Source organism: Branchiostoma belcheri, unplaced genomic scaffold (genome assembly GCF_001625305.1).
Source record: "Branchiostoma belcheri isolate BF01 breed outbred unplaced genomic scaffold, Haploidv18h27 scaffold9, whole genome shotgun sequence".
Taxonomy (NCBI): Eukaryota; Metazoa; Chordata; class Leptocardii; order Amphioxiformes; family Branchiostomatidae; genus Branchiostoma; species Branchiostoma belcheri.
Genome location: NW_017804575.1, coordinates 173029 through 191700, shown reverse-complemented (window position 1 = coordinate 191700; position 18672 = coordinate 173029). Strand labels below are relative to the sequence as shown.

Below are 18672 nucleotides of genomic sequence, written 5' to 3'. Positions count from 1 at the left end.
ATCTTGATCTTTGAAATTATTTTGTATTCAACTTTCAAATTGTGTGTGACCAATGATGACCTTGTCTTGTCAAAAGTCAGTCAGAAAAAAAGAATTTCAAAGTAATAAAACTGGGGCAAGAATCTTTTCTTCAATAAAGTTCTGAAAGGTATGGAGAGGTCCATGAAAATTCCATACCACCCACGGAGAAGTTAGAGTGAAATTAGCCCTAACTCAGTACTCAAGGTGCAAGGGGGGTGCCTGCTATGGGAAAGTATAACTTTGTTAAACATTGTTTGGAACCATCTGTCAGCGGGACCCACATAACACTCGCACCAGGCCTAAGTGCAGCACAATGTCATATTTTGGCCAAATTCTTGACATACTGAAAGTATCGTGTTGTATGCTGTGCACAACTGCTGGTCAGGAGGTACAACACTGGTGATGACAGGCGGCTTTATATCAGCATTGACACCTACAGCAAGAGTTAAGGTTCTAAAGTGGTGGTGTGGTTATTGTAGACTTGTTGTAGAATCTAAAGGTTCTGGGTTTTGCCAAGTTTTTTGAACCGCCTTGGTTTTGCTCTGGATTTGCTCACAACATTTACATCTGTGTTCAAGGTTTTTCAGGCATTCCCCAAATGTGTGAGAGCAACAGTTATGAGAAAAGATATCACAACTTTTAGTCACATTCTCTCTGACATACTAGTACTGTATACAATGTACTACTCAACTATAATGATAGTCATATAATGGTATCCTTTTTATACGATACGTTCAGAAAAATTTGTACATTGTCATTGAAAAATACCTACAGTCTCTTGCAGCCATATAAAGAGAAATTCCACATACTTTTTTTTATTAGATTCCTGTCTCAATTAATATTAAGAAGTTGTTGAATGATACTTAACAGGTAGTTTTTGATATCAAAGAAAAAGAATCTTTACTGGTATTACAAAGCAAGAGCAACAACGAAGTTGTTTTTCTTCAACATTGTTTCACGGTGTCCAAAATCATAATATATTCATCTCACATTCTATAAATCATGCTCCTCTGAGTGTTTTTTTAAACAGTATAAGTGTACTGAGAGGCTACGAGCAATGGTGCCTTGTCAGTTTGTTACTCCACAGACCGAACATTGTGTCACCGAGCATGTCAGAACAATGGTGGGAATGAGGACCACTTAAACGTCCTCAGCTGTCATGTACAAGTATAACTTTTACAGCGTCAGAGTCTGGTCAACCACACCTAACCGTTAACCACCCATTAGTGGAGTACTCAAGCTTAATGGACCCCAAGGCAAGGATGTTTGTGTGAAATTTCCTGAAGCTGACACTCTGAGGTATCAATCAACTGTAAATTAAACATCAGATTCTGTTAAATACTTCTTTTCAGGGAACACTTGTATACTTAGAGACTGTTACTCTAACTGCTATCAGATTTTGTCATATTGACAGTACTTTAGATAAATTGTAGAAAGTAGTTGGATAGCTCAAACCTCAGCTAAAATTAAACATTGTGGAACTTTTGTTGCTTGGAATCATTTATATTAAATTATATGTGGGTCAAGGACAAAGCCCAAAGTCAGGTTGGTCTGTACATGTAACCAGCAAACCAACAAGTACTGGTAGAATCACATGATAACTTTAAATAAGATGTTTCAGTGTTAATTGTCAAGTACCAGTAAAATCTGAGCTTTCATGAAAGATGTTTCAGTGTTTCAGAGTTAAAAGCAATAAGTACAATGTACAATGTACCAGAAAAATCTGGGCTTTCCAAAAGAAAGATGTTACATGTAATAAACACAGTTTCAGAGTTGATTGTCCACCAAAGGACACACCCTATAGGCTAGGCATTTTCTTGCATAATCAGTTGTGTCTTAGACATAGTTCAAAATGCCAAAGTCTGCCAAAAGTGCCATACAGCATGGATTGGCTCAAGGGTGCACTTCTTTTTGTTAAATAAACTGTCAAGTTCATTCTTCGTCCCTTTGTGGACGTATGCTTTCTTTCACACAAGATATAAATGGGTTAAAGACCATAATCTTTGCATGAATCTTAGCACGTAGGCAAAATGATGGACAAGTACATAGGGACAGTTTTGTGGGACAACTAGACACACTCAAGCAAGGAAAGACCAAACAACTAGCTGGTGAGGTTGTAGAGGTCCCTACTGGGAAGTGCGTCAGAACAGCAGTAAGTGACAAAACTGTAGACAGTTGGGAGACAGGCAGGCTTATTTTCAACAACAGATCTGGAGAGTGTACGACTTTGATGGCAAAATTGATGTGTTGAAACTGCTACTTAAAGGAAGATGGATGCCAGAATGCTCTGACTTACTTAGAAGGACACGACTTACTGGTGTATTAGGACTGGCACAAGCCACAAGTGCTGTGTGGATGCAAAGTGCTGTGTGGATGCAAAGTGGCTATATTAGATACAAGACATAGTAGAAGGATAGGATGATAGTGACAGGAGCACCTACTTGTATCTAGACATATGCACCACTGCAGAATACATGTTGGCATACATAAGGATGATATCCTGGCTACAATTTCCAATTGTTTTGTCAGAAAAATATTATATGCTATGGACAAAATTCTGATGAAACATTGACCAAAAATGCAACAGAAATCAATTCCAAAAAAAATGTGCTGAAGGCATTAGACAAAAAACTCCAAGACCTGTACATGCCAAAGAACACATTGCAACTGAGGTACATGCTGGTACCAGTCTGGTCAAGGGTTAAAAGGTGTCTAATTATTGTTGACAGTTGACTTGGTTGCTGATTATTGATAAGATTATCTAAAAGAAAAGTTAAACACTTCACTAGCTGCTGAATCTAGGCAGGTCTCTCAGATTGTGAAGTCCTACTTATTGGAATATTTAACCACATTACGTTCTGGGACAGTGCTTCTGATGGTTTGTGTATGGGGGCCTCCCGAATGTTATGTCAAGTACAGTTCACAGGGTCAGACACTGCTGCTTGTGTCTATCATTCTCAGACATTTGGCTGGAGTTGGAGGAAACTGTAGCCTTAATTGTAGGGTGTGGTCCACTGATGACAACACTTCTCCATCAAGACCCTCTTAATGTTTCTGCACATGTACTTAGGGCTTAATTCCCTTTGAAAAGAACAAAAGATTAATTGCTGTAAAACTATCTAAGTTATGGTAGTAAGGGTCTGAGATATTTGCAAGACAAACATTTTGACTATCATTATAAGTTACAGATGTCTGTGTTAATTGGCTTCATTGTAGAACATGGCCTTTTGCTCACTTTAAATTGGCTTCAAAGAATCATATAATTTTATCTAAACCGGGTCATACTTCTGTCTGTCATTTGTGTCATTGGTACTAAGATATTTTGTGCAATTGTTTTAAAGACTTACACTTGAAAAATAAAAACATACATCTTGTTTCAAAACAAATTTCAAAACCATAGCCCACATGATACAAATTCCTCTGTATGATGTACAATGTGTAGATGAAAATATTGTTATGGTCCTGGGGAACCTAGAAAGAAGGAGTACCAAAGGCTATGGTGTCTAGCCTAGGGTGGTCCTTTTGTGGTGTGCCTGTATAACGAGGCTGATGACAGACAATTACATGTACAGTAATGAGGAAAAAAAAAACCTACATGGTTCTGGCTGGACCAACCTGTCATCTTGGCGAAGTTAGAGCCCAATACTGAAACTGGTTTAAAACTAGATTGTTTATGCCATTTAATCCACAGGGCTGCTCCACAAATACTTTTATAATTAAGTTAAAAAAAAATGAAAGTTGTTGCTGCATTTGGTTTGCATCATCCAGATAAGCTGTGTTGTATGGAAAGTGAAGGAAGTGTTTGTTCAAAGTAGCATGTATAGTCTCCATCAACTTCTTATCTTCAATCTTATCTATACGTCTCATCACGAAATCCTTTCACTCAGTAGTGAACTCAGACAGTTGGAACTCCTTCAGGTAACGGTGTCTTCAAGTTCCTATACAAGATGTCTTGCTCTAAAAATGTCTTAAACGTTGGGAATGTGGGATATCAGTGGTATAATTAACATTCCTTATTGCCAGAGTGTGGAAGGTCTGTCATTCGTGCATCGCGACTTTGTTGTCTTTTATTTCCCAAACCTAGAGATAGATCCTGTAGGTAGGAAGAGCGCGGGATAATCCGACATAATCCGCCCCGTGTTCGCAGTATTGTCCGTTGAAACAGAAGCCCTCTTAGCTCCGAGCACGGCCGGCTTTGATGTCCGATGGACTCTCTGTGCTGTAAAGACATTCTTGTCATGTGGTGTAATGGGAACAAGACTATAGTTGCCATATACAACACTTGAAAAGGGTAAAGTATCCTGTATGACAGTGCTGGGATCATTCTGCAAGGCTGTTTTGTCATAGTATCAGCACTTTTCTCCACAAACAAAACAACTTCAAGACACAAATGAATGAGAGAGTCTCATGCCATGAAGGTACTTTTCAGGTATCTCTGATGCCTTAATTACAGGTGAGACTCCATACACAAGAGTAGTAAATACCTACCTGGTGGTACCAGTTACCAAGAGAGGTTATATATAGGCTGTGGGCACAGAAAGTCCATAGAGACGTGAGCACTAAATACCTGTGTCAGAAAGTCATGCCGACCTATAGACCATAATTTGCAGTCCGTCATGGGAAATCACATTCCCCGTCTTTTATCAATGTTTTTTTAGGTTGTTGCCACAACATTGTTCAAATAGCTCTGCCAGGTGGTCGAAGACTCATACATGTAGTCAGGAAGTTAAGGCTTTGTGCATTGGTTTTGTGCTGTTAGACATAGTACAGGAGTACGGTATATACTTTTAACTTTAACATACATCTTCACTGTATAGACTGAGGGCAGTTGGAATGAAAGGCTCATTCATTTTGACAGAATACATTAATTATTAGCCACCTTGATATTATTAAGCTCCATGGGTTTTTCTTGGGCTCACAATGACTGCTGTTTTCCTGAATCCATTTGCAGTCAATTCTGTCATATCATTTACCATTAACAAATTATTTGCCGACTTTCTTTTTTCTGCACCTGCTGCCACCATGAACATATAGTTCTGTGAACACCTCTAATTTTCTCAGACTGCAAACTAAGTACTAGCCTTGCCACTGCAGGATCTGCTTGGAGATTTCTGAAAGAGCTTGATGTGACAATTGTTGGAATAGTCAGTGCTTGTACGTTGACAGAATTGCGCCTTCACAGAACAGTGTTCACAAAGCCTTTCATCCTCCGAGAGAGGCCGTCCTTAGCAGTAAGCTCCTAGATTTGCCTTGCTCTGACAAGCACTGGTAGTGATGTACATGTAGACTCTGTGCAGGCTTTACACAATTCTGGCCCAAGGACTTGTTTGCACAAATAAGAATTTCATACACTCTGTTTCCGGCAGACAATAGTTCATAAGGCTGTTTGTTTTAGCGTTAGCATTATTTTTGAAATGGTCCGTTGACATCAAAAGTGACCAATCATATACAGAACAGGTATAAGCTGAAGACTTATTTCCACCACATTGTTTTCTTCTCAGTGAAATGATACACCATCATTCAATTTAGCATTCTCTGAGATTGCTATGACTTGCATACAACTTGCCATTCTGGTACTAGTAGTAGTAGTACTAGTAGTACTTTGAATTCTGGTATGATCTTCCAGAAATCATTCCAACTATTTGGACTCAGATTACACTGTCTTAGGTAAGCTTTTAATCTGCTGGATTCACTTTCTCATAGCTATCAGACTATTTTTAGTTTCTTACAAAGCTGTTTGTTTCTCTTGCATGTTCCTGTTTGTATCCTGAAATATTAAGGTCATTTTTATCATGACTACAGACTGAAATGATATTTTGTGACCTATGCTTCTAATGACATTTAAATGAGACAATGTTGATAACAACTTCATTCAAGTTTGAAGACAGGCCAGAATTATTAATTATACAAAACTTGAGTCATATATTGAATTTCTTGAAAATAGGACGTACTAGAGCAACTTTATTCATAATACAGCCCATGTACTGTCCAAGTCAAGAGAAATTTCCTATTTTGGAATATCTAACATTCCTTGACTATGGCAGACAGGAATTTTAGTGTCTATTTAAGTTCAGCTTAGGAGATTAACACCTTACAGGGTAGAATTAGGCCAGACAACTTAAGGAATATCTAGAATTCCTTCTGCAGCATCCAGAAACGTATGAGACCGTTACACCATAGGTGGAAAATGTCGGAAGGTTTGAGAAAGATGTGCCAAGGGACAAACCTAAGGCTGATTTAGAGGTTGAAATGACATAAAGATATTTCAGCATGTTCTAAAATAGTCTGTTATAATTGAGTTTTGGAAATTTCTTTTATAGAATCCTAGCCTAGATTTCTACTAACCATACATAATAAACCATAGTGACTGATAATTTTGCTTGTAGCATTTATCTACATTGCATTCCTTAAAACCTTAATAAAAAATATTCATCCAGTAGCTATATATATCATACTTTTTTAGTATTACTTTTGTGGAGAAAAATCAGCCTGAGGCTTTCTTAAAAGAGAGGCAAGTCAATGTTTATTGCACAACGATTGTAACAGGTACAATGTAAGACAAAGCATTGTGTAAGACAGTACTAGCTAATTGCATGTACAATAATGTTGACAATTCTTAAGTACTACAATATTAATAAAAGACCTAGTGTACACTGCAAGGGAAAGTTATATTTGTATAAGACTACATGTAACTAATTACAATAATCTAGTATACATTGTAGATTCTGAGCTAAAATACTACTGTAACAATACTTAAATACTACTTTAATACATCAATATATTGATAGAAGACAGTGCAAGGCAAAGCATTGTGCACTAAGATTCCTTCATGTACATGTAGCTAATTACAACAATGTAGTACAGTCTACTTGTAAATTATAAGCTGCTACACTATTGCTAGAAGACACAGTTGTAGTACAGTGTAAGGCACTAGGCACATGTGAGACTCATAAAAAGGTCCTGAACCCAGTGGTGTGAGTTCACCTAAACTTTCTCACCACCAATAAAGGACCACCCCAGGAGATAACCGCTGCTTATCGTACCTTGTTAGCTGATTGTAGATAACACTTTATGGGGTAATAAGAGTGGTTAATATTATAATGTGCTTAAGAAATGATGCAGAATCTAAAATGCCTTCCTGTTAGGTTTGTAGTACATGTACTACACAATAATATATATATCATGTCAAAATGTTGTGTGATACAATGGAGATATTGCTTATATTGGTGTCAATCACACTTCATCAAATGTGTTACTAGCTGTAAGTTTACTGTAGACAGCTGCCCAGCTCCCCTTTCTCTGTACTTACGTCTACTAAGTTTGTTTTCAGGGAGACTCATGAAACATTTCTCATGAACTCAAAGAACAGTTCACGATACGTGTCTGTATGATCATATGTAAACTGTTCATCACATTTATTGTTAAAAAAATATGTATGTTGTTTTGATACATCTTGGTTTGGAATGAAAGCATAGAACATGTACATTATTATATATTATTATTGCATTGTGACTTTCCAATGTTCCCTTGTATCTAACAGTTTTACAATTTAGTTTTACACATTTTTCTTCAGGAAAGCCATCATTATTTTCAAATAGTGACTAAACAAGGCTGTTTTTCTTGCCTTCAAACAGTTGATGCATCAGCTCAGAATTATCATGGATAAAAAAGTGTTTGAGAGATACTGAAGGTGACTTACTGATCAGTTGAATTTGAATGCCATTTCTATAAACTGACAATCCCTGACTGTTACCTATAGCCATATCAACAGCGCCACCTAGAGAATTCTGACATCACTGCAGTTAACATGCCCAGCAATAACTTGTTACAATCTGCTCTTGCCCTTGCTGTTTCTTTACAGTTAAACCTGACCATAAGTCATTAAATGCAGTAACAACAGGTTATAGGTGTGGAGTCCATATGTGGTTAGTATTACATACTAAAATACTAAATTTAAAATCATTTTTTTTTCATTTTAGGAAGAAGAGAAAAGAAAGTTCTGGCAGCGGGCCCCGCCGCAGCAGAAGATGTCGGACCGCGAGCGCCGCTTCCGAGAGTTCTCCTCGGTGGAGTACAAAGGTCAAATGTACATGACCCCCAGGGACTTCTTGGAGTCCGTGACTGAGGAAAGGCCAAGACGTAAGTTTTGGTCCAGACGTGACAGTTTCTCTTCCATTGTAGTCTTTTTGTAATATACATTGTCATTTCAGTTGTCATGTATTATACAGCTACATCTGTGTGTGCAATAGTATACTGTAAATATGGAAATGTTTGCAGTGGTCTCTGTTTTCTGTATTGCACACTGTAAATACAAGTACCGGTATGTGTTTTAGTGCTATAGTATTTTTCAGCCACAAACTGAAACCCCCACAAAAACGTCCCTTCCACTCCCACCAGGATATTATATCCCAGCAAAAATAAGTCAATTTGCAATTGATGCTACTGTTACAGTGTCAGTTAGTACATATTATGATACAGGTACATGTACACACACTGTGCAACTCAGCTCTTTTTGTATGCTGATGAAAGCTTCATGATCTGCTAATAATACTTTCTTGTATTCTGAACTGCAGCACGCATTGGTCGCCGTCCCTTAATGGATGATGTGAGTAAACTGTTCTTGAACATCCTTAGATTACTGGTTACATTACACCAGGATCCATAATTATCATCTAGATACCAGGGATGCTGTGCCCTTATACAATTGTAGTTTTCTGAGTGGCCCTCATCTCAACATTCATTCACACTGGGGTTAAAGACATGTCATTATCAGGATATATACATGTATATATAGTTGGTCCAAATTTAACAAGTTACCATGGTCTCACAAATCTCTCGGCATCTTTAAATACATGAATACGACCTTAAACGAGACATTCTGCAGAAGTGATATGCACAATACATTATGGGTTCCACACAGGTGCAGTACGTTCTACCCTAGGTACTGAATCATTATGCTCCCTCAGTACGGCCTAATTTTCTTTTAACTTCTGCAACTTGACTTTGTCCCACAGGATGTAGCTTTTATGCTGAAGAAGACCCCTGCCCGAAACAAGGGTTCTACAAAGTTCTTCCGCTCCATGCATGAGGAAGGTAAGGACTTAAACCAAGTGACACCGTTAGATTGAAACTGAACTTTGAGCACTTACTGTAGGATTACAAGGTTAACTCACTACCAGATATTTTAAATCTTTTACTTCATTATTCATTTCTGATGATAAGTGGATTTTGTGGTTGTGCAATGTTCTTTTTCTAGGTTTTGTACACAGAGAAAGCCCAGGGAGGTTGTGGTAACTGGACGTTTTCAAAAAGCTGCTGCAATGTTGTAATGTAACAATTATTATGTTTCGTAGGTAAAATTTGTTTTTTCCTTTCCTTCCCTAGGAATAATCTCTTTCACAGAATACCTGTTCCTGCTCTGTATTCTCACAAGTAAGTCTTTGAAAACTGCTATTAATAGCTTCCTTTTTGCATTATTTCATGTGGCCTTGCATGGAGCAAATTTGTTAAAAAAAGAATTTTGCATCCTTGAAAGCTTGTTGTGCTGCATACATGTAGATGACATGGAATAATTCACTACATTTACCCCTTACAGAGCCTCATGCAGGGTTCAACATTGCTTTCAATATGTTTGACACTGATGGGAACCAGCGGGTGGACAAAAATGAGTTCATGGTGGTAAGTTGGGAAATCTGACTGCAGTTCTAATGTTGTCTGATAGGAGGCATGAATGTACTGGACAGAAAATACATCTGATCATCAGCACAGTTTGTTTCTCCACTTTCGTGATAATCAGTCAGCCAAAAACTGTAAATTTGGGGATTTAAGGGAAAAAAGTATGTGTCTTTTTGTCATCTCAGTTACATTCTATAGTAAGAAAGATTTTGGTTGGGCAGCATTGTTTTAGGTGGTTTAGCTGTGGAATTGTGTATCTGTCCAGACAGAGTAGGTTGAGAGCAGGTGGGTGGGGGGAAGATTGATCAGCAGAATGACAGGAGGTCAAAAGCTCAGATACAGGAAACGGGGTGAGCATGAAGGTCTCAGAATCTGGCCAGGAGCCAGCAGGAATATGGTGGTCCACTTGGGGGAATTCAAGAAGCTGAGGATTGCATACAAAATCTACAGTTTCTTCTAGTGTAAGAAATGAGCAAGAGGTCCTGTGTTTGATTCCTGACGTGCCACCAATCTTGTGCCCTTGGGAAAGGCACTTTACACAACTTTCCTCACGTAACTCATTGAAGTGAACATGAGTATTGTCTTGCCCTGTATTTTTCCTCTGCGTTGGTGGCGGCATAAAATAAGTTGATATAACTTGAGCATGCCGTCACATTGTGTAAAGTCATGAAATGTTGGAATATATAAACAAGACTGACAATGAAAACATACATTGCCATGGCGACGGTGGTTGCTGTTAGGGTTATTGTTTGCATGGCACTGCAATCATTAATTTTTCATGATTTTGAGGAAAATTTTGAGGACTTGGTACCTGTTAAGTCTAGATAGATACAGTGCACTCCTCCCCTGAGTGTATAGTGAACGAGCCCCTGGGTCACAGAAAGTAGGGCCATCTGGGGCAGAGAGGTCTTCCCAAGGGTTTTCAGGAATGTGGGCATAGATGTGGGTCAGAGACATGCCTGTGAACATTCCATTCCCGTGGACAAAATGCCTGTACCATTCCTAGAATTCTTGCAAAATGCACACAATACTGTACCATTAGGCTCCTCCCTGAGATGTCTCCAAAAAATTTGTATCTCTCTTGTCAGCTCCAGGAGATTTTCCGCAAGAAGAACGACAAGCGTAAGGCGAAGGAAGAGGCGGAGGGCGTGAGTGCCGTACAGAAATATGTATGTATCCCAGAGTGCCTTTAGCAGCACGCCATAAGCCTTGTTGTTTGGGGCTGACCAACCTGTGCAACTGACTGTACTAACAGTTTTTGAACAGTTGAGTTGAAGCAAGAATATAATGGTAAATGCTGTTTAAAGTGATCAGATTACTTGTATGAGTGATATTTGGCATGAAAATGATAACTGTCAAGACTAATCCAGTTACCAGTATATTATGTTTAATATTGTGGTTTTGAAGAATGAAGAATTAACAACAAGTCATGACCAACTTTATTTTCAGTTGTAATGCATGATTGAAGCATGTAAAACAGTCTGTGTTATTCAAAGGCATTTGATTTACTGTTATTATCAGTAACCCAACTAAGTTGAGATATAGTTGCTTATTCAAACATTCTCTAACAGTTACATGTATACAATGTACGTACAAAAGACGGTTATTATTTTGCACTTATTGGTCGGACCAAAACACAAGGTTTAAGGAAGCTGACCAAAGGCTCTCCTACTAACAAGACTGACATTCCACGAGCTTTGAACGATCCTGTGACGTTTGTTCCCTTGTGTGCGTGCGTGTGCGTTTTGTGCTTTTCACCGCTTTCATAACGTGGTTTCGTCCCTGTGTTGTGCTTTTCTGACTCACTAACTGCCACCTGTACGGAGGCATCCACTGCGCTGGTCACCCGTGTTTGTGGGAATAATTTCCGCATCTTGTTTTGCATCTATGGTTTATCAGGATACCCTGGCTGTGTTGGAGGTTTGTGCCCATCCTTTTTCCCTTCTCTTCTATATCTGCACCTTGACTATTTGACCTTGCACTCCACCAATACTTTTGTACAACTTTGTTCGATTGACAATGAAGAGAGAGAGAGAATGGCATGATGCTTTACGACTGCCCTCTGCACCTCCAACAAACTGTGGTACAGATTCTAGTGACTCAGACAAGACAACGAGTCTCATCTTGAGTTATTACAGTTTTCTGTTAGCCTGTGCTTGGACTCTCTCCCCCCCTCCCACCTTAAAAAGAATTTACGAGACGCTAGGCATGGTTTGATGACAACTGCACATTTTAATGGTTATGCTAATGTTCTTCCATGATATGGTCAATTGTGTTTGAAAGTTCTTGCATCAAATGTTGAGAAGTTGAACAGTTTTTGCAATATTTGCTTGCAGGCTGAATCATTTTCCTGTTTCTGAGAGACATAAATGTTATTGATAAATTGCATGGTCATTTGAAGACTATCCTTTAGTTTTCCTTCAATGTTTCTCATATCAATAAGTTTTTTGAAGTAATTTTGCAGTTGCGTAGTAGAAAAACTCAGTTGTAATAATGCATGCAGAGTTTTGCACGCTTCTGTATAATACTGAGATGCCTGGGATTTGAGTGACCAGGCAGATCATTGTGTTACTGTGAACACGACCACTGATGTTGCCATTTTCCATGCAGGGCAGACAGAAGGAAGCACAGGTATTTCACACATACACACATCAGATTCTACTACGGTAGCGGCTGTTAGTAAGTTATACCCATGCATGTATGCCACAGCCATTACCTTATATGTTATGAATTCAGTTCTACTATATACTGTACATTTGAGGAATTCAGTGCTACAGTGTTTATATATGAACCATTTACACAATGTAGCATGCTATTTAAATGTTTTGGAAAACTACAGTGTTATTTCATGAGCCACAAATGTACATTAATATATAATAAATTATTATGATTATGAAGAAAGGGAAATCTCAGTTGAAAAATCACTAGAAAATAGCGTTACTTTCTGTGCAGTCACTTTGTGATTTGAAGACTCTTTTTAAGTATCAAAATGTACAATCCTACAAACTCTTAAGTCCAAGAGAATAATTTTCATTTATAATATGTTTCATTGGGTATTAAAGACTCAAGTACCTTACTGAACATTTAGCACAAAGTTTGGACTTGAAGTATATGTCCCTGTCAATATTGTTCAGTGTACATTGAATGTCTGAGTTCAGACTGAAGAGTTGGTCCAAAAGAAGTAGAAATGGCATATTACCCCACACAGCTGAGCTTCAGTGTCATGCACACAACCCTGCATCATGCACATCATATGGGTTATTTTACATCTTCTGTTCTCAACTTCATATAATTGTGCATATAAAAATGTTCCAATCTTTAACATTTTGTTAAGTCGGTTAGATTTCTATGAATTTCATTATGTTTAAATAGAAGATCTTTCATATGTAGGATGTACATTTAACTGTCTTCAATTTGTTGTTTGGTCCTAATTGTATAACAGGTAAAATTTCAGTTAACACCAGATTTTTCACTCTTTATGTACTGTATAATTGGAGAACAGTATAGAGAATAGTTTGAATGAACTTGATCTTTCAAGGAAAAGAAAGAAAAAAGAAAGAAACATAAATTGGTGATAATTCATATTAATAGTTGTCTTAAGTAATGATATTGCAAGGTTTATCTCTTCAGTTCTTTCTGTTTCTGAACCTCCTACATTTTGTGTTCTCTGGTCATCATGGTGGCCTGACCAACTGCCTTTCTTCCTCCATGATTCTACATGCATGTATTGCCTTCCTGTATTCCACACTGCTGCCTGCAAGTCTTTGCTATAGCCTTGCCTGTAACTTGTAGAATTATGTGTAGAAGACTGGCTCTCAGGAGCAGCCTAAGTCTCTGGAATTGCTAGGAAACAAGGAAGTTTATTGAAAAAATAAGAACTTCTGACTTTGTGTAAACTAGTACTTACAAGTGTGGCTTATTTTTAAAGTCATGTACATACTTTGAAATGAGCTGCACTGTGGTAAGAAGTTAATTTTTAGGAGGAAAAAAATTATTGCAAATTGCTGTAAGCCTGGCTGTTCCATAGATTCCATAGCTTGCATGTTTTAGTGTATACATTCCTCATGACTGTCATGGCATCTCCTGCTATGGTCCCAGGGTTAGTATAGGTCTGTTACCATGGTTACGCTGTTGCCATGGTGATTCATTTACAGTTGTCATGGCAACACCCTAGCCAATGAAATCCTGTTGCAGTGAAATGACAGCTTTAGACTAGAGTATCTCCTATACCGTTATTAAATCACTCCTGTATGGTTGCTATGCCAAGTTCTGTACTGTATGCCATGCCAATGCCATTCCCTTTGCTAATCATACTTATTTTCAGACCTCCGCATCTCCTACAATCTCAAAGAGATCAGTTGGCATCAGTGCTGATCCAAGAGTAATTTAAAAAGAATGCAATTTACTTAGGGTTACAAGGAGCTATCAGAATTGAACATATTGGTGCTAAAGGTACAACTAAACGAAACTAAGGCTTGCTGTATTTTATCAATTCATAAAGCCTACACTAAGATTGAAAAGTCAACATCTGTGCACAGCAGTAAAATGGTCAGTGGAATACAAAAACAGATATGAGTGAAGGTTATGATACCATAGGTCTCATTTAACTACAAACTCTGAAGTGCTTACTGACAGGGTTTAAGGTGAGAAAGTTTTGATGGTGACAATTTTGCTCTCACAGTTATTCATGGTTTATTGTACCTAAAGAAGAAAAAAAATTGTTATTGGCTTGGTGCTTGTAGGTGTGAAAAATGAATACAAATGCAAGAAACATGACTAGGTGAACCCAGATGCTGTGTACAGCTACATGTTGGCTTGTGAGAGAAGTGTTTCTGACAGTTTGTTTTGCCCCCCTCCCCCCCAGCTGTTAGCAGATGGAAACGTGCAGGACACCACACTACTGGTGCACCTGTTTGGTGCCAAGGGCAAAGATGACCTCAACTTCCAAGAATTTTACAAGTAAGAAACAAACTAATGTTGTTTCATTATTGAAGAGACTGGCAAACATCTTCATGTATGTACAAAGCTAGCAGTAAGATAAAAGAATTAGTACATTTGTCTCTTATATACATATAAAAGTTGTGGAAATGTCTCATCATCCTCTTTGTTTTGTCCTCACAGGTTCATGGATAATCTGCAGACTGAGATTCTAGAGCTGGAGATATCCTTTATCAGTTACTCACAGACAACACAGTGTTCAGAAGCCATATTACATACCGTTGCTGCAATTACTATGCAATCAAAATGTACAGTAGTCATATTGGCATCTACCAGTAAGATTTGTAGTGAAATTCAAGGGGCATTGTACAATGTTAAGTAAACATACTATTAGTGTATACTCAAGTAGCCAGACTTAGTGTACCACTTTTGCCTTAAGTTTAGGAGTTTTCTAAGATGATATAATGTGGTATTGGTGAATCAGATCATGAAATTTTATATCCCCAAAACACCTATGGTCAATGGTGCTACATATGTTTAATGTGTTAAATTACAGATGTTATGTTTTTTACTAATAGACAGTTACAGTTTGTGACTCTTTTTTTGTTGTAAGCCTTTATCCCTCTCCTTAACCTGTGTACTTCCTGGAGTTTGCCCGCGGCATGCCGACCATCTCGGAGATCGAGTTTGCTCAGATCCTGCTGCGTTACACACACCTTCCCGACGCTGCTCACGACGCAATCATCGAGCGACTCAAGGACAGGATCCCGGAGGAGAAGGTATGTGGAAATACTGAGTCACAGTGGTCTTTTTATCAGTGTTAGGCCACACCAATTTAATTTTGTCGTTTCTCAGATTTTTTTCGGAAAAAATATTTAAGCGACAGGGCGAAATAAAAAAATAAAAAAAAACAGGCCAAGGCACCCCATGATAGCCGGAAATGTTACAATATGAGCCATGAAGTCAACATACCAGGCTGGTTTATAATTAGAACAACAGACTTTGAACTTTAAATGAAACAGAATTGCATTGTTACATTGAAAAACTTTAACAACTAGGAAGAAAAGGACTTTCTTCAACCGTTGGGGCCAAAATATGTCTTTCATTGAGCATTTTGCAGTTGATTTAGAATTGTTGTTTTAATAATTTCTTGGGTGAAAGGGTTCTAGACTTTTGTCATGCATGGTTAAGAGTCTGCCATGAAGTTTTTCCACTTATCAAAACACTATATTACATGTATGTATTACTATAGTCAGAGACTGAAACACCAGTAGAAGGAGAACATATTGTGAAAGATGGAGCTGGAGAAAATCTTTTCAAACGAAGGGTGATCAAATTTTTGAAGGGTTATATGGGCTATAATAAAAGGCTTGTGGTTAAGGGAAGAAAGACTATGTACTATGTAAAATGCTTTCTGTTCCCACTTTTGATCCCGCTTTGCCACGGTTTTCCTTTAAATGGATATTGCTGAAGTTTATAGGACTGGTGTCGATACAAAATGTAACAATTTAATATCTTTCCTGCTTTAGCAAGCTTGGGGCATCACTTGGTTAAGTGTAAAATCTTTACTGTTATGTATACAATGTTAATGCAGGCCTGTGTATGGATGTGTCTTTGATTTTGTCTGTATTTTACAGGGGATCACCTTTGACCAGTTCAAGCCCTTTTTCCAGTTCCTGAACAACTTGGATGACTTTGCTATCGCCATGCAGATGTACACGTTTGCTAACCAGCCTGTGGAGCAAGGTATGTTTTGTTTTGTTCAGTGACTTTATCTCCCAGAGAAGCTGAAATTGATTCTGCCTGTGTCAAATAAACTGAGATTGATCCTGACTGTATGAAATTATAAAGTCTACCATAATGTCATGATTTTTAAAAAATGCAAATAATATTTAACAAAGTAACAAGTTGTTCAGTGTAATATAGCCAGCTGCTGCCGCCCCTCATTCCTGTGAAGCTGGTGTACATATGTTACGCCGAAGGGCGGTTATACCGGCTATACAGATACAGATACAGAATGTATAATCTATCTTATGTACATCTTCTCTGATCTTTCATAGTGGATTTATGTGCTTTGATTGGGTGTCATTCATTTTATTTTGAATTATGTTATGTTATTCTTCACTGTATCTACATTATTATATTATATGACTTGAATGTACCAGAAAATCACAGCATACCCTTTTTCTACCATCGTTTGTTTGTTGGTATGTGAGAGGTAATGTTAATAGTTGCATAATGAATGTTTTCCAGCTGAGTTCAAGAGAGCGGTGAAGGTGTCTACAGGGATAGACCTGGCTCCTCACGTCATCAACACGGTGTTCCAGATCTTTGACGAGGACGGGGACGGCAAGCTGAGCCACAAGGAGTTCATCAGCGTCATGAAGGACCGCATCCACCGGGGTTTCAGGGTCAGTACAGCAGGGGCTTATTATATTAGGGCAAAAATTTAAACTGGGGATTCAGGGGGAGTACAGCAGGGACTCAGGGCAAAGATATAGGCTTAGATTTAAAGATTCGAAGTAACTTTTTAACTTATCTATTCAGTTTATGCCCAAATCTTGTGAAACATGCAAGTTTTTCCAGCTTGAACAGTTCTTATATAGAGAGTAGACCTTGTCAACACTGGTTTGTGTCTACGGTATTTATGGAGTTTTATACTTTACAGAAATGAAGTGTAAAACAACCTACTTACTTACATTGTTTGTATGTCAAGGATAATAAGGATTATTGAAAGTAAGGATAAAAGAAAGCTTGTTCTGATCATTTAAAAATAAACTGGTCAGCACAAATGGTAAACTGTATACCACATTGTCAGTGACTTTCCATGTCATATTAGGATTTTTCAACTTCTTGCAAACCACACCAAGTGTCTGTGGCTTGGGCACTGTGTGTGAGCTTCTATTTGTTGTCAGATGATGCCGTATGCTAATTGTAGTTGCTTTACAGTGCTTTTTCTGTAGAATTGTTGCCTCTCGGCAAGCACACCTATGTCGAGTGTCCGTCTTCATCTACATGTACTATGTTTTTTCATTGATGCTTTATTTGTGAATTCTTTGAAACATGTGTCCCACAAGGCTTGTAACCAACTTTTTGCAGAAGTAAATCAAATGAGCAGATGGCAAAATTGATACCCATTTTTGTGTCCTGACACATCATTTCCAGTCACATTGAATTTGTTTCACTACATTAAAGGTGGCCATTGGAGTGTCATTCATTTTGCCCTCATGCTGCTATAGCATTCCAAAATGCATTAACATGTAGAATTACATGTATGGCACCATTCAAGCAAACATCAATAGCTTAATCGCAATCACTGTGTCCAAATTAATGAGTAGTGTAACAGAACTCTCATTTATCTGTCCCAGAAAGAGTGAGTACAGTTTTGATCATACAACAACAGTGTACTGTAAAATTTTAAACTTTTCAACCATGAAATAAAGGTATTTGGTGGAGGTTAGATATTCAGGTGTACAATACTCATCTATGAGACAATTCAAACTCTACTACTGTTTGAGATAGTATACAGAGATTGCTTTTGGACATTTCAAGTGACCTAATTGTTGACAAGTCCTGCCAATTCATTTAGTGATGCTGAAGAAGAGTGAGGGATGTCTCTTGAAATGTCCGTAAGTGATCTCTGTGTTTTATCCAGTAGTAAAGTTTCAATTTTTGGTATTTCTAGAAAGGAAGTACTGTATATATTTTCATAAACAGCAACACTGTTGGACACATGTTTCACAAGAGTTATGTGTATCCTTGCAGCTTTGATTACTATTAATAATATGTGTAATCTATCTCCTGTCCCTACCTGTGTGTGCAGAAGAAAAAGGCTGAGACTTACAGCGGCTGGGAAGGCTACAAGACTTGTCTTAAAGATGTGGTTACAGCTTAAGTGTTGCACCTCGCTCCTACCATGTCCAACCCTAGCCACATCAGTAAGCATTCCTGCCTTAGTTCTGCTCAGGCTTGTTGAACACCCTGCTTACATGTATCTGTAAATCGTTGTGCAAAAATCGATTCTGGAATTCTTGCTGT

The 18672-nt window shown here is 38.1% G+C and overlaps 1 protein-coding gene across 7 annotated transcripts in view; it reads left to right on the top strand.

The window, feature by feature from the left end:
* Positions 1 to 18672, top strand: part of LOC109487798 (calcium uptake protein 3, mitochondrial-like) — a 44927-nt gene that overhangs the window by 23325 nt on the left and 2930 nt on the right. For 2 of the 7 annotated variants that reach the window (XM_019791872.1, XM_019791873.1), the window contains exons 2-14: positions 8001 to 8160; positions 8595 to 8626; positions 9036 to 9114; positions 9406 to 9453; positions 9617 to 9699; positions 10785 to 10865; positions 14021 to 14077; positions 14561 to 14655; positions 14818 to 14857; positions 15276 to 15413; positions 16272 to 16380; positions 16888 to 17045; positions 18458 to 18572. In XM_019791872.1, coding sequence (XP_019647431.1) covers positions 8001 to 8160; positions 8595 to 8626; positions 9036 to 9114; positions 9406 to 9453; positions 9617 to 9699; positions 10785 to 10865; positions 14021 to 14077; positions 14561 to 14655; positions 14818 to 14857; positions 15276 to 15413; positions 16272 to 16380; positions 16888 to 17045; positions 18458 to 18529 — 1152 coding nt within the window. In that variant the 3' untranslated portion in view covers positions 18530 to 18572. Of the gene's footprint in view, positions 1 to 8000; positions 8161 to 8594; positions 8627 to 9035; positions 9115 to 9405; positions 9454 to 9616; positions 9700 to 10784; positions 10866 to 11595; positions 11617 to 12306; positions 12328 to 14020; positions 14078 to 14560; positions 14656 to 14817; positions 14858 to 15275; positions 15414 to 16271; positions 16381 to 16887; positions 17046 to 18457; positions 18573 to 18672 lie in introns of all 7 variants that reach the window. The other 5 variants (XM_019791871.1, XM_019791867.1, XM_019791868.1 and 2 more) reach the window with 4 other exon arrangements.